The sequence below is a fragment of the Zerene cesonia genome, chromosome 3 (genome assembly GCF_012273895.1).
Source record: "Zerene cesonia ecotype Mississippi chromosome 3, Zerene_cesonia_1.1, whole genome shotgun sequence".
Classification (NCBI taxonomy): domain Eukaryota; kingdom Metazoa; phylum Arthropoda; class Insecta; order Lepidoptera; family Pieridae; genus Zerene; species Zerene cesonia.
The window spans coordinates 2,261,896-2,277,814 of record NC_052104.1 but is presented as its reverse complement, the minus strand read 5'-3'; the positions used below and the strand labels follow the sequence as shown (position 1 = coordinate 2,277,814).

General features: G+C 31.9%; 2 protein-coding genes across 2 annotated transcripts; one reads left to right on the top strand and one right to left on the bottom strand.

Annotated features, from left to right (window-relative positions):
• The first annotated feature begins 208 nt into the window (after window positions 1–208).
• LOC119839320 (vacuolar protein sorting-associated protein 72 homolog) lies at window positions 209–4,529 on the top strand. Its single transcript, XM_038365567.1, has 9 exons — window positions 209–521; window positions 936–1,059; window positions 1,346–1,463; window positions 1,565–1,741; window positions 2,294–2,369; window positions 2,482–2,597; window positions 2,991–3,132; window positions 3,683–3,835; window positions 4,120–4,529. The coding sequence occupies exons 1-9, from the start codon at window positions 391–393 to the stop codon at window positions 4,310–4,312; spliced, it is 1,230 nt and encodes a 409-aa protein (XP_038221495.1). The 5' UTR covers window positions 209–390; the 3' UTR covers window positions 4,313–4,529.
• Window positions 4,530–5,462: 933 nt separating this feature from the next.
• On the bottom strand, window positions 5,463–13,340 carry LOC119839095. The gene is made up of 5 exons (XM_038365291.1): window positions 13,265–13,340; window positions 12,516–12,698; window positions 11,068–11,288; window positions 6,938–10,838; window positions 5,463–6,837 (listed from the first exon to the last, which is right to left on the bottom strand). Exons 1-5 carry the CDS (start codon window positions 13,338–13,340, stop codon window positions 5,891–5,893), a joined length of 5,328 nt encoding a protein of 1,775 aa, XP_038221219.1. The 3' UTR covers window positions 5,463–5,890.
• Between the last annotated feature and the right edge of the window lie 2,579 nt (window positions 13,341–15,919).

The following is a 15,919-nucleotide window of genomic DNA, read 5'->3' as shown; positions in this document are numbered from 1 at the left end:
ATTTACTGTTTTTTTTCTGTGTGGCTTGTTATCAATAAATGTTTTTATTATTATTATTATTATTATTATTATTATTATATTTTATCTAAATTAAGTACGTTACCAAATTAATACAGTTGCAATTAGAGTTCACATGATCGTAGTTAATAGTGTTTATGAACGCGTCCTATATCACTTCACATTTTGACATGTATGTACAAGTGTCAGTTTCAAGTTTTGGTTTTGGTGTGTTATTGTGTTGCGCTTGAGATTTATTATTATTTGAATTAATTTATTTCTTAGTATGTTATGTAATGTTGACGTCCTATTAATAAAATAAAATCCTAATAATTTGACCTTTACATTAATAAAAAACAACTCGTTGTTGTATTATTATTGAAAAGCCCAATAATGTCGCAAAGAGAACGCCGTGCCAATGCTGGCAATCGCATGGCAAAGCTTTTGGATGAAGAAGAAGAAGACGACTTTTATAAAACTACCTATGGAGGGTTCCAAGAGGCGGAGGAAGATCAAGACTATGTGTATGTACCACGAGACTTAGATGTTATAAAACGTTAACGATCGACAAATGATTTAAAAGTGAACTATTATATTCACTGATCAAATTGACGATCAAGCCGGATCGATATTTGGCTATTACAGTTTCTTACAATGACACATTTGGTGACATGGATACCCTTTTTTTAGTTATAACCATATATAATGTGCGTTATGAAAAGAATTTTCGTTACATACAAATAATCCAATAAAAAATCCTAAACAATTCAAAAGTCATGTTTTACAAGAAAATTAAAAAAGTTGTATAATAATTTTTAAGATTTATATTAATCTGTTTTCTGTTATTGAGGTCACATATTATAAATATGTTTTTAAAGTAATTTATTTCATAACAATATCAATATCAATTCAAAAACTCATCATGTAAATACTTTTAGAGAAGAAAAGGAAGTGGATGATGTTGTAGATTCTGACTTTGATATTGATGAGAATGATGATCCAGTGTCGGATCAAGAAGCAGAATCTAAGGAAAAAAAGAAAGTAAGCGGAAAGGTGTATAAGGTGAGTTGGGATTCATTTACTCTGTATATAATCTTAAATTATTAATTATTAAGATGAATGCAAGAGCTATAATGATATACATACACATTTATTCAATTGATGGTCTCATTTCAAAGAGCTCATGGTTCTATCAATACACAGGACTGCATCCACCCATGTGTTCATAAATAAATTCATTAGACTAGATTTTGTTATGAAAAATTTGATTAAACGATACCATATGTATCAAATCAGTAATCCCATTAATTTGTCTGACAATTTATTTACTTATTAAACATATATTTAGGATCCAAATAGAAAACGAAAGTCTGCAGCGGAGACTAAAGTCGTAACAAAGAAACCGAGAGAAACAAAGGCAAAGGAAGTAGTTGAGAATGTTGATAAAGTTATAGACACTTCTATCGGTAAGTTTGTATATAGTGTTTGATTACAAAATTAATATGCCAAGTAAATAGGATAGAAAATGCCACAAATACAAGACGTATTACAACATTTCATATTTTAGAACGAAAATCAATACGACAAAGCACGGCCGTCAAGTCTGCGGAGACACTAGAAAGAATCAAAATAAGATCGGAATTAAAAAAGAAAAAGGTTAAGAAAGTTGAGGAAAAGCCGCTCACACAAGAGGAGTTATTGGAAGAAGCGCTAATTACTGAGAAGGAGAATTTAAAAAGCTTGGGTATTTATAATATTCTTTTTTTATCTTGCTTAGACACTGCTACATTTCATATTTTTTATCTATTCTAATAAAAGAGGAGAAGGTTATGAATTTGAACTTTCGACTCAACATTGTGATATTTGAAATCTGCTTTTCCTGTGGATCCCTTTCTGATAATTTGAAGGCAGTTTAGTTTTATTGGTAAAAAAGTGTAATTTGTTTTATGCTATAGCTGTCAAAATATAATAATTTGGGCAGAAAGGACAGTATTTCTCTTTACACATATTTTTACTAGTACTCTGCCCCTGGCTTTGCCCGTGGTACATATATAGCCTTCCTCTATAAATGGGCTATCTAACACAGAAATAGTTTTTGAAATCTGACCAGCAGTTCCTTAGATTATGCATGCTCAAACAAACAAACTCTTCAGCTTTATATTAGAAGTATAGATATGACATATTTTCTTGTTTTGAATATTCTGATAAAATTCTATTTTAAATTTAGCATGAGTTTCATTGAATATGTATAAAAAAAATATTATTTATTATATAATATAATGAAATGAATTTTCAGAGAGATTCGAGCAAAGTGAATTGGAGAGAAAGAAAATAAGACCAATAAAGAAAACTATAACAGGCCCAATAATTAAGTGAGTATTGATTGGAACTATCCAATTTATCAATATTATGCTTTTTTTTAACACTAATTTTTAATTCAAACAAATTTTATTCCAATTGAGTAAATAATATAATTAATTATAGGTATCATTCTTTCGCCGTGCCCGTACCACTTGTGTCCGAAGTGGCGCCAGAGGACAAGTCTAGTCTCACACCAATAACGGATATAAACTTGAGTGATATCATCAAAAGTGAGGATGGTAAATATACTGAATTTTTTCTATTCTTTCAAAAATTTCTCGTTTATAAAGCATTTCAATGCTATAAAACTAAAAATTAAATTTAACAAAGGCCGCGTTCCATCAATACAATATTGTAATCATTGAAATAATGTTTCGTATTGGTTGTGATGGTTCTTAATCATCTCAATAGATGGCGTGGGGTGCCCCTTAGGCACATGAAACCGAAAGAATAGAAGAAATTTGATTACTGTGGCAGGATCACGGGTGGCCGAGAGGCTAGGCATTGCTACGGTTAGGCAAGATACGCAGGTTTGAATCCTGCCTCGTGATCAAATTTTTTCTATTCTTTCAAAATTTCTAATTTATAAAGCATTTCAATGCTATAAAACTAAAAATTAAAAATACTTATAGGTATGTTAACACCAGGAGACTTAAGTGACAGTAACAATGTGGAGCTAAAAGCTGAAAATGATAATGAACAATTAGACTCCAGCAAAATGGATGTGGATTTTGTGGGGCCAGAAGAGGAGATTAAGTTGGATGATGGCACAAAGTAAGTAAACTTAAGGGGTGCTTCATAACTTAAGGAAGATTTAGGCATGGACCTGATTTAGCGTTAGATATTTAGTAATAGACTAGGTTCTATTCAGAGTGCAGTTTCATAATCTTTTCTTTAACAATACAGTTATAATATTAATAGATAATATGCAGGAAGTAAGGCACATTACAATTAGGAGCCTAGGCTGTTAATTATGGCTAATTGTACCAGTTTGGTGATACATAGGCATTGTTTAAAGCATTTTTTTGAGAGAAACTTTTGAATCAGTTATTTATAAATTCGATTGTATTTTATAGCTTTGTTACCTCGGAATATTCGGCTGAACTGTTTTTTTTGTTAAAAATAGTTTTATGTACTATTTATGTAAATAAAATTTCTATTATTATGTTTAATAATAATTTATTTTCGTAGTGTATTTCCTATGTACAATTCACAACATTTCAAAAAAAGGAACTTATTCAGACTTCACTAATTAGATAAGAGTAAGTAAGTAAGTAAGATAAGGTAAGAATTTTTATATTTAATAAAAAAATAAAATTTACAGAAAGGAAGATAAACCGAAACCCAAAGAGAATGTGACGTACTACGAGAGGACGCTGCTTTCGTTCGAAAACGACATCAAGAACAAAGCATTCAATTCGTGTTTCCCACAAAGGAAGCCAAAACGAAAACGAGAAATGCTATGTGCCGTTACGAAGTAAGTTATATATTGATCTTTCAGGGTATTTAATTGGAAGATTTCATTTTCCGTACAGTACATTAACATCATTAAAACAGTATTTTCAAAAGGGAAAGCGTAATTATTCATATACTTATTCATATATTTTCTTGGACATCTTCAGTCCTTCTTGCCTGATATAAACACTTTTTGTTTTCTTCTGTATCTATTTCTTAAACACAGATATTTTTATGATGTCAATAGTATGATACTTCATATTTAAACCTCGAACTCGATTCATATATAAAAATAATTATTTTCAGACGACCAGCCCGCTACATAGATCCAATCACCAAGTTACCATATCGCAGTGTGGACGCCTTCCGTATCATACGAGAGGCATATTATCAACAACTGGAAGCACGAGCAGACAAGGCCTCGCCTAGCCTCGCCGCCTGGCTTCGCTCGAGGAGAAGTGACACCGCCTCGTCGTATGTGCAAATACATATTAAGTAACACACTTAGATAATACTTAGATTTTCAATTGGAGCATAGATGAGGTATTTATGCTGAGAATCGCGTCTTGGTTTATCTGTGATCATACACGCATATACCCGCATATGCAAAATGTAGGTACAGATAAAGTAGGTAAATTACATTTTTGAAATAATACCACAAAACATAAAATAATTAGCAAATCATGCTGTTTTGAATTTAAAAAATTAAATAAAGAATAGTTGAATAGAAGAAAGGCTTATGTTCATTTCTTGTTTACACTAAATATAATATATAAGGTATTATAGAAATTGAATAAAAAAAACAAACAACAAAGAGATCTCTATAGTTTAATTTGTATCGTAATATTAACACTTACTATTTTATTACAAACAATAACTTGTTAAAATAAATAACAACAGCCAAAGCTCGTTATTTTGATCCCAAATTCCCTCTTTTAAACTAAAGAACTTTTTAAATTTAATAGCCGCTCTTTCTAAGCGTTCATTGTTTTTACGACATTGCAAATCTAATAAAACATAACGATGGATCAAAGAATTTAATGAATAGTTTTATATGTAAATAATATTTAAGGATATTCTGTAATTAGGTAGCTGATTAATAAACTACGAAAAGAACATGGTGTGTTTTATTTGCTTCAATTACCCACTGTTTTTAATATGTACATAATATATGTAAAATACTTCAATCCTATTTATCTAAATACGCTTTTAAGCTTCACCTGTTGTATGTAATCTACTCGAATTGATTTCCAAGGATCGGTGACAATACAATAATTTCATGGGTGAAGCGTGATTTTTAGTCTTTTGAAATTATATTTATTATTTTTCCTGAATAGACTAAAGTTTTGATATTTTGATTCTATTGAAGACATTAATCTAGAAGAGACTATTTGTATTTGATATTACAAATTTCATAATCAAGAGAACTTAAAAAAAAACCGGTACTAATATTTTACTAGCTAATCATATATATAGCTAGTGTACCCGATACATATCATACTAAACCAATAATTTAATCTTTTTAAATGCAAGTCCCATGAAATATAATAATCCATAATACTAAATAAACATTATTTTCATATGAGCGTAGAGAATCCATGTAAATTTAAAGAGGATTGTAGGTAAAATTTTAAATAAATACACACACATAACATCTAAAATTTTAATTTCAACTAATGAAATAAATAACTACATGCATTATCCAATTAAAATAAGATTCATATGCTGTACACATTGTACAAGGGCCTTAACGTATAAAAATAACAAAACGACATGAACAAAACAATTATGCCACTGACTATATTTACAAAGTAATAATATTGCAACGAAAACGTTTGATCCAAGCAAAACTCATCTAGCTTAACATATTTTACTACTATAAGGTACAATTAAATACTGTTAGAAGGTTAAGATGGGTATTCCTCTACATAAAATATATTCGATAGATAGGTCAAAGCTATTTAAAAAAAATCTGAAAAAAAAAATTGTATGAAGCTTTTTTCTTACAGTATAGGTAATTACAAAGAATTGACATATGACACATCTAGACATGAAAGAATACAACTGTTTTGAGTTATCATAGGTTCTCCGTAAATGAGGGATTAAGTCTGATATCTGGCACACTATTCCTTCTAGGTCTAGATTTTAAGAGTTCATTATACGAAATCAAACCTGATGCACTTGCATCGAATCTAGATTGGAATTTGGACGGATCTGTTGTGGGCAAGTATGGATATTCACTTAGGTAAGTCTGTGCATTTTTTGTTTGTGACTGATGAGAAAAGTCATTAACCTGCGACACTGCCAACTCGTAGGAATTAAGCTTGTTATCTGAAACGTTTTCCATCGACTTGAAGGTTTCCAAAACTGCTTTTTTATGTGGAATACCTCTCAAACTCCCCTGACGGCTCAGCCTTCCTTCCATTACATCCTCAAATAAGTCTTCTACATTAAATTTTTCTGATATTTTAACCAATTTTCTTGATTCTGCGTCATCCTGATTTGTTTCTCCCTGTATTTCGTTCACTATTTTCGAAATTTCAGACGACGGCATTGAATCTGATTTAGATTTAATTTTTTGACTTTTAGCGTCTTCCTTTGATTCTTTTCCGTTTTCATCAAGAGATTCAGTTGATCGGCCGTTGACTATAATTTTACACTCACTAACTTTTCTATTGTTTTTAACATCTCTTAATTCTTCTAGCGACTGGAAATATTGTTTAGCCATTTTAAAACGACTTTTGTAATCAACTTGTAAAGTTTCTTCAGGTTTTTGTGTTGCACATGGTTCGTGTTTCTCTTCTTGTTTGTCAACTATTTCTAGTTCAATATCTGAAAGACTGATATATTTTTTTTCATTATCAGGGATGGATTCGTGTGTGCTCTGAACTGAACTACATCGTGTATGAGCTTCTGGGTTAGGGCTTGTAACTTGTTTTGATATGGTCTCATTTTCTTCTGTATGTTTTGAACGTATAAAGTGTTTTGATGCTGAATGCATATAGTGAGACTTGCTTGGAGTTCCTGTAAGTATATTAAATAATAATAAATTTAACGTATATTATGACACACTAAATCTTTAAATAATTTTTGTAGAAATTATAAGTTTATTTTTATATCTTACCTGGACTTGAACTCGAGTTATAGATAATTTTGCGGTTCGTTACTGTCTTTTGGTTGTATTTTGTTAGTTCGGATTGTGTAGACTTTGAAACATCCTCATATAGACTGATGAAATTTTTAACATTTATTCTAGGTAATTCCTCGACCGACTTACGTTTATCAAAGTCATCAGTTAATTCGCTAGTAGAAATTTTACTGAAAATGTCCATTTCTGATTTGCTAAAAGACTTCAGTTTGCGACACTTAACCTTTCTTTGGACGTTATCGGTTCTCAGATCTTGAACAATATGATTTTCTGTAACTGGCGAAGGTATATCATTATCTGGAGTATTTGTTTGATGTTGAATATCATTATTTTCGCCTTGTTGTAAGTTGCTTTCAGTCTCTTTTTCAATATTTGATTCGATACTTTTACCTTTTTCTAAAGAAATATTGGTGCTTGTCTCATCCTCGCTGCGTTCAACCTGTTTCATTTCTGTAAATTCTTCATCTTTTGCCTCCTGTTTATCATTTTCATATTGAAGATTTTGAGGATCAACAGACGTCCCTTTATTAGAGTCTGTACTACTGTTATGTTTATTATACGTTGAGCTCTTGTTTTGCTTATGGTGTGATCGCAACCATGGCAATTCTTCGGTTTGAGAAATATTATGGAACAAAGAAATGCGACTAGAAACTAAACCAGTTTCATGACTTAGACTTATATTTTCCGTCTTGGGAATGCTTTCAAAAGTAGGTTTACCCAAAAAACTATCAATTTTATTCAAAATATGTTTTCTTGAAGTACCAAAAAATCTCTTAGGACATGTTTCGAATGCTTTAAATACTTCTTCAGGCAGTTCACTTTTTGCAGGTGAAATATCATTTTCAATAATGGATACGTTTGGATACATACCAGTACTCGTAGGTTCATCAACTGCTTCATAGTCTACAGTGTTGACTGATTCTATATTACTTATTACACTCACACAGGAACTTTGTGAATTAGCTATTACTTCTTTATTTTCTTCTTCGAGTTTGCTATCCCAATAAGTTTTCCATTTTTTGACCAATTTGATATCACTGCGTGAGTTCTCGGAGAATTGTACTTGAACTGTATTAATACGAACTGATTCTTCAGCGTTATCATTGTTATTCGATTGTTTTAGCGCACCCGAATTCAAGAAGTTTTTAACAATTTGTTTTCCTTTTCGCTTACTCAAAGAATCGTTATATTTAAAATGTTTAGCAGATATACGTTTTCTTCTTTGCTGTAGTTTTGATTCTTCAGAATTTTTAGCCTCTATTTGTCGAATTTTTTCATCCCAATATCTTTTCTTTTCTAATACAATATTAGAGTAGGCCGAATCACCAAATTGTGTTTCTTCATTGTTTTGACTTGATTTATTGCTGGATTCCTCCTCGGCATGAAGGTCTCGACTTGCTGAAACCGATTCAGTTTCATTTGCCTGAATCTCAGAAATCGATCCTTCTATTTCCCCCGCATGTCTCTTCACATCTGATGAATTTTCAGACGCAGAATCGACGCGGATGTTATCATTTTCAATAATGTACTCTTCTTCGAAGTTTTGTAGTGTACTTCCTTCATTTTCAGAAGCTATGGATTCTTCGGGATTTGGGAAAATGTCGTTATAAATTTCATTGAGTTCAGCAAATGCTTTCGATACTGTATCAGTTTCATTCTCATTAACATTTTCCTTCATGCCAGAGGTAAGACTTTTTTCAGTTTCTTCAATAATGGGCGTAAAAACTGGGCGTTTATACTCCCACCTAAAGTTGCGAGTATCTTCAGGAATATAATTATGTTCTGATTCCTCGGAGCCATCCCACAATTCCCTGTTGTCTATGTTTGATGGGTTATGAAATTCTTTAGATGTTACAAAGTTGTTTTTTATAAGAGTTTCGGATACAGAACGATCACTGTTATTGTTGTTATTGTCAGGTGAACTTGCATTATCATCGATGCTAACGTATGCAGAATCCCACAAATCTTTAGGTGAAATATCTCTACTCCGTTGCAAGTTACTCTGACTTAGGAAATTGTATGTATCCGAACCTAAACTGTGAAAAGGCGATATGGAAGGAATTTCTTCTCGCTGTTCTAAGCTCTCTTGTGAAGATATAAAAGAAACGTTTTCATTTTCTTTTCTAAATTGAAAAGTATCCAGCAAATTTTTGTTGTCGTTCTTACAATTCAAAGATGGTGTATTCTCTTTAATCGGCGATCCTATAACTGGCGGTAATGAAACGGGTGCCCCTATAATGAAATCGGTTACAGGAAGTTTTTCTGAATCGTCTTCAGTCTCATTTAAAACGATAAAAGGATTTATGTACTCATTTTCAATAATTTCTATTCGCTCAGCGGCTTCATCTGACATAACTGATAAATTGTCGTGCAAATCTTTCCCATGATCTATATTTAAAGACACTGTTTCTTGATACTCTTTACTTGTTTGCTTAAAGTCAATAAATGGATTGCTATATATGTGAGACTCTTCGTTCTGTGAATTATTTGTTTCATATTCGCTAGTTATAAAAGAACCAAATTCCTTTTCGGTATATGTTGTGTCATATATATCATTTAAAAATGGATTGTTAGTCGATTGAATTGTATCTGTAGACATGTTATCGTCGTCGAATGGAATCTGCAACATTTTTATGTTTTCCAAATTTTGCAAATACAATTCATTTGTATCCTTGCTCGAAGGTTTAATATTCGTAGCTTCTTCAATCTTAGAAGATTTATCCATAAATAATGACACAGAAATATTTTCAGGTATAATTATTCTCTCTCTTTTAGCACTTAAAGTATTTGTAGTTTGATTTTCGAGGAATGTGGAGTTGACTACGTCAGGTACATCATTTTGCTTGCCTGTAGAAGAATCTGTAGACAAGTTATGTGACTTTTCTTTGTCCAAATTATACAACGCTTTGCATACTCTATTCATTTTTAATATTCTTGTTGCAACAGTGTAAAATTTTTGGGACTTCTGCATGGATGAAGAGTTCAAATCGTTTACGGTTGTTGGTCTATCGATTTCATCATCGTTGATGGAATTCTCTAAAGAATCTAATTCCATTAAATTTTTTGCTTCGTCCTCTGTTATCCTTTCTAGTGCTCCATTTTCCTTTAATAGCATTTTCTCAGTTACAAAATCTACAATTCGAAGCACAACTTTTCTATCACTTTTGATATCCACTATGTCAATTTCCTCACCGTCTTCTAAACAAAAACTGTCTTTTTCTAAAATATTCATAATATTTTTGGATGCAGTAACAAAAAAGGGTGACCCAACTATATTTTCCCCTCGGCTCGTTATAGATATTTCATACTTTCCTTCCATAGGTACAGTGTATCCAATTTTTACGTGATCAGGGTTTCTCTCAACATTAATGTTAATATCGTATTGTGTTTTAGGTATGTGGTACGTTTTGTTCATATCGTTTTTTCCATAGTTTCTTAAGTACGTGGCACCTTGAGTTACTGGAAGGACATTATCGGTGTAGTTCGTCGGTTTCGATTGAAGACCAAGTAAAGTTTGTCTTATCATCTGAGCTTTTCCTAAAATTGGAGATAGTGTAGACATTCCGTAAATATTTTTCGGTCCCTTGATGACAATAGTTATTTCTCCTGGGTCAAGCGACTGCTGAGCGGTTGGATATATTTTAAAAAACATCTTGTTATTTATTTGGGCTGCTATAAGTCCAGAACCCCTTGCAATATAGTCGAGAGTAAATTGTGTAGAACTAGATGTGGTACAGTCTGTTATTGGTTTGGAAGTAGTAGAGGGTGGTGTAAGTTTCGCTATAGCGATGCGAATTCTGTCCAAGTACTTTATTAATTTCCAAGCTTCATGTTTGCTTAAGACTTCATTCGCTTCAAGTTCTTGTCGAGTGAACATCTGAAATAACATATAAATCCTGTAATATATTATAGTATGCAAAATATTATAATGCATAATGGTTTACATAATATTATAGGTATGATAATAAATTGAATTTTCATTTAGAATTTATGTCTTAAAACCTTACATCAGGAGTTTGTATGTGTTTTAAACTTATGGGAGTAATTAATGCCTACTTTCTTTGACACGTCTACTCATTTGCCTTAAACACAAAATCTTCAATTACCGGATCAACTCCAAGGTAATGGTCAGCTATAGCCTGCGCATGCTTCAGGGACAGCCTCGTGGGAGGATGTCCCGCGCATGCGCCAGGGAGAGCCGCGTCCAACACGCCGCAAACTATCCATCCATGGCGCCACACCGTCTCCAAATCGTCCACCCTGACAGGACCGACTTCGGAGAGCCATTGGATCACCTGTTGCTTTTGTTCTTCGCTTGAAAAAATAACTGGAAGAATTGATGGTAATTTTCAGTCTTGTAGTCGAAAAATTGGAAAAATTTGAAGGATGTATTAAGACTGATAGAAATTTTTGAATGGATGAGGGAAACGATGACTGATTAATGAACATCGTCGCCAATGTTTATGCAATAGAAAGGCAAATGAATAGACGTGTTGTGATTATGTGTATGCACCATAAAGTAGTAAGAGTTAATCCATACAGAGCAAGTATAAAATTTTAAGGATATGTAATACAAATAAGGTAGATACGCAAGTGAAAAACCCGATAGAACCCCTTAGGCTGTAAAATGAGTTCTCTATAGAGATATAGGTACTGTAGGTGCTTTTCCGGGGGTAGCATTGGTAACTTTAGAGTGTTTTCTTACTTATAGGAGTAGGAGAACACAGTAAAATGGGTTTTCAGAAAAATGAGGATGAGTTGAATGGAGTCTGATGTTAACTTGTATGACGCTGTATACTGTATAAGTATTTAACAGTTTAAGGCAATTAGCTTATAATAAAAACTAACACAAAATGAAGTATATCATTTCTACAAAGTACAAGCTTACATCTATTTAAAATGTTGTAATAATAGCTAGGCACCTAGCCTTCGTAATATTCTCCTTGATTAGGTCACAAAAGCAAAATGAAAACTGATGAACTATAGTTTACTAGACTGCTCTATTACATTTAAGCGTACTTTAAATTAGAAGTGTGTTAAATTAATTACCTTTCGACCGCAAAAAGATCAGATATTGAACTGAAGTGAACCAAGTTATTTTCTTGAACCGATATCTAGCTAAAACATTTGTATGTATTCCAAAAACCCATTCGAAACAGTCAACTATTTATCTATTATAGCTATTCTATGCCATATTAATTATTACATAATATGTAGGTACATGACGTGCACGCCAGTAACCAAGTAATCTATTTAACTAGGGATTATAGGGCTTAACGTATTACAGCATTACGCGTTTATGATGTTGCTATGATTTAAAACAAAACAACTGATGCATTACAATTTAAAACATTATTAAGAATATTAGTTTGTTTTAATTATGGCAAAATTGTTTGTTTTATTCCCTTAATATTCTATACAGTATATGAGTAAGTAACTTGTGATTCATAGAATTATCTTAAATTGAAACAGCCTCTATCTTGGGGTTAAGATTTAACGGGTACAATGCCAAATTTTATATGACTTTGTTAATGTAATTAGAGTTCATACTTACGGGTTCGAAAAGCCGAATCGACGTACTTCAAGGCGTTGAAGAAAAAACGCTGGTGCCCCCAGAACAGCGTGAGGAGGGTGGCCGGCGCGAGGTACCGCAGGGTCGTCAGCAGCACCTCCAGGACCGTCGACCACATACCGCGCTCCAGCTCCAGTTCGGGATACTCCGGGATCGTGAATAGTCCTGAAATAACAGCGAAAATAGTAATAGTAGTTCAGAACCTTTGCTTTACCAATCCTACTTGATTCATTTAATCCTATCAATCCTTTCCTTATCTCTTACTCTTCAAAAGGCATCCTTCCTTCTCTTACCAATATTCATGGGCAATAATTAAGGTGACCTACCAGCTTGGTTGCCCGCTATGACAAAGTTATCCAGTTTAGAGATGCCACTGACGTAATTCTTAGTCAGATATAACAATGACGTAAAATGTGGTGATGAATAAATAGAAAATATAGCTTGCTCTTTTTAAGGGAATGTAGATGAAGTTAATTCAGAACGAGATTTTGTAAATTTTTCGTTTCGGTTTATTAATGATGGAGGATGTTCGCAAGTTATCAGCATAAGAATTAAACAGATAGATGGTACATACTTCTAGTTAGTGAGTATTTAATTTCTGTAAACAACAACTCCCAGGTATTTGCAGTAAGCATAAGGTGACAGTAACAGGTTTGTTGAATATATGGAAAAAATTTTATAGATATCTTAATCATTGGTATAAACAAAAACAAAAAATATTTACAACTAACCAACACTTCTGGAATGCTCTGCATGCACTACATTCTTGTCGTATTCTTTTGATAAAGTTTCGAGTCGATCGCACATTTTCTTTTTCGTTTTACACAATTTACACTCGTTCGGAAATAGCCATCATAATCCTTGTCGAATCATAATAAAATCGAAAATTAGTATTATACAGTTCTATTTTTAAAACTGTGTCATTTTTAAATTTTGGCAGCAGAGTGAACGCAGGTGACTGATAATGATAATAAAAGGGTATTATTTTTATTTATTTTTGATAACAATTGAAGTTATTTGTGGTTTTTGAGATAATTCAGATTATAAAAAGTTTTCATAATTTAAAATAATATAAGATTTATTTCATTATAATTGTAAACGGTTACAATTAAAACATACGGATGGTGCTTATATATTAATTACATTAAATTACGAAACAAAGCAATTCCGATATCTAATTATACGTAATACGCGAAAATATTTTCATGAATGAAATGTTAACAGCACCGTGAAAGGAAATCAAAAGATATTGCGAATGTATGAATTTAAAAATGGTAGATCACAATGTACTCACAGAAGTCATTAAAGATATGAAAGAAACAAAATCCAATCTCTAAATATCCGTCAACTTCTTGAAAAGCCCAGTTAGAGTCCAAGTGGGATCGCCGACTGTCCAATTTCATTAGCCGTTTGGTAAACAGAATAATCTTATCATTTAACTCTTGTGCGTGGTATAAATGCGACTTTAATGCTACGCGATAAGGGCTATATTAATTAAGACCTCAATTATCTGAATAGTGTGTTTTATCTGTACTTTTTTGTTTGAGTTCTCAGCCTCCTGGGAAATGGTAGATGGCTGTATTGCTTATTTCACTTTTGGCATTACTTGCAATATTTTGTATGACCGTAAAACTATCTTTTTTCATATGCCAACACTCTTTTAAACGTTTACTCATTTATCTTTATGAAAATAAAAATTGGAATATATTGATAAGACATTATCAGGCTATCTTAGTTATTCTCTTATATTAATAATTAGGATAAATATTACGCTCAATGAAGGACTACATTTCTGATAGTGGACTAAATTTACGCTTTACTTAGAATCTATTCAATGAAACCTGAAAGCAAATAAATGTGCGTAATGCAATGAGTACGTGATACCTACGATGTTATCAATGATGCCTGTCAGTTTTATCAGAGCGATAAACAACATGAAGTGTTCTTATAAAAGAGGATTTATACGATGCTGATTTTTTTCGTTTTTCTGGCGGGAAATTTTGACAAGCTAATGGTATTTATAGGGTCACAGGCTGTGCTGATTTTTTTTTTAATTATGATTTCATAAAAGCACTAGCTGACCGGTATTGATCTGCTAGTATTTTGAAGTTGTCCAGCTTTCGTGTAAGCTGTTAAATGTGTCAAGATTAACTAGCATTTAAATTTTTTGTTTTAGATATTAAACCACCTTACTCAAGTTTTTCTTTCATAAGATCTAATAACAATAAAAAACATAATATAGCAAAATCAGTCTATCATTATGTCCGGAATACAGCAATTTTAAATCTAAATCACGAAAGGTTCAAGCAAACTCACAGCAAAATCAATGGTTTAGTTAGGAACACCTACATAAGAGATGTTTAATTTATTATCTATGGTAAAAAAACAGCTCTGGGCTAAAATCTCAATTGCTCCAGAATGTAAATGTTCTTGTTTCGTCATCATTCACTACGATTTTATTTCGTAAATTGTACATTAAACTTGAAAAGCTACTTTATTGTTCGAAAATAGCGTGAGAATGGCATTAAAATTCAATGGTCGCTAAGAATAATCTCAAAGCCTTTTAAAGAGGCGTTATTGTTATGGACCTTTATAACTTTTATCATCTCTACACAAAGTCATATCTAGAGGATATAGCTCTTGAGAAATTCTTAGAATGTCTGCGAATAAGAAACAATAAAACACCGAGGTTATAAATATTACGAGGTTATAATAATATAATTTGTTTCGAATAAGTTAGAATTGTTTTTATCGTGTATTTTTTATTAAAAATACAATGTAGGAATATTCATAACAAAATTTATTCATAAAAATTTCCTACTGTTTTATATAACTGAACTGGGGGATGGATAAATCAATAATTATTTATACATAAGAGGAATATTGAACTGTTGAGAGTTTTGCTAAAAATGTTAACATTTCATACAGAAATAACTTTAAGATTTCAGCACTCAAGATTATTGCCCAGATAATGTCGAATGGTGAACGATGAGGGTGTTTGTCAAATATCACGTGTCTATTTGAAGGCTGATGTTTTTATATAAAAGAAAAATATACGAATACACGATAATAATTTTCGACCAATTTACACATAACGTTAATAAATGAAGTGCTTATATTAATTTGTTTATTATTATTCATTAATACACGTCGTATTGAAATCTATTTGTTTATATTGCATGTGTATGAACTATAATGTATAAGGCAACAAGATCAAGTACTTTCATTATTAATGCATCGTTATAAATGCTTAAAGAATTCGTGATTCAGATGATGATGAAAGACAAATATCCTTCGACAGTTTGTCTTTCTTATCTATGAGATAATGGGATTTGAGTTTCTAGGTCACTTGTATTTTAAAACAAAAAAATGGTTTCGACGAAATA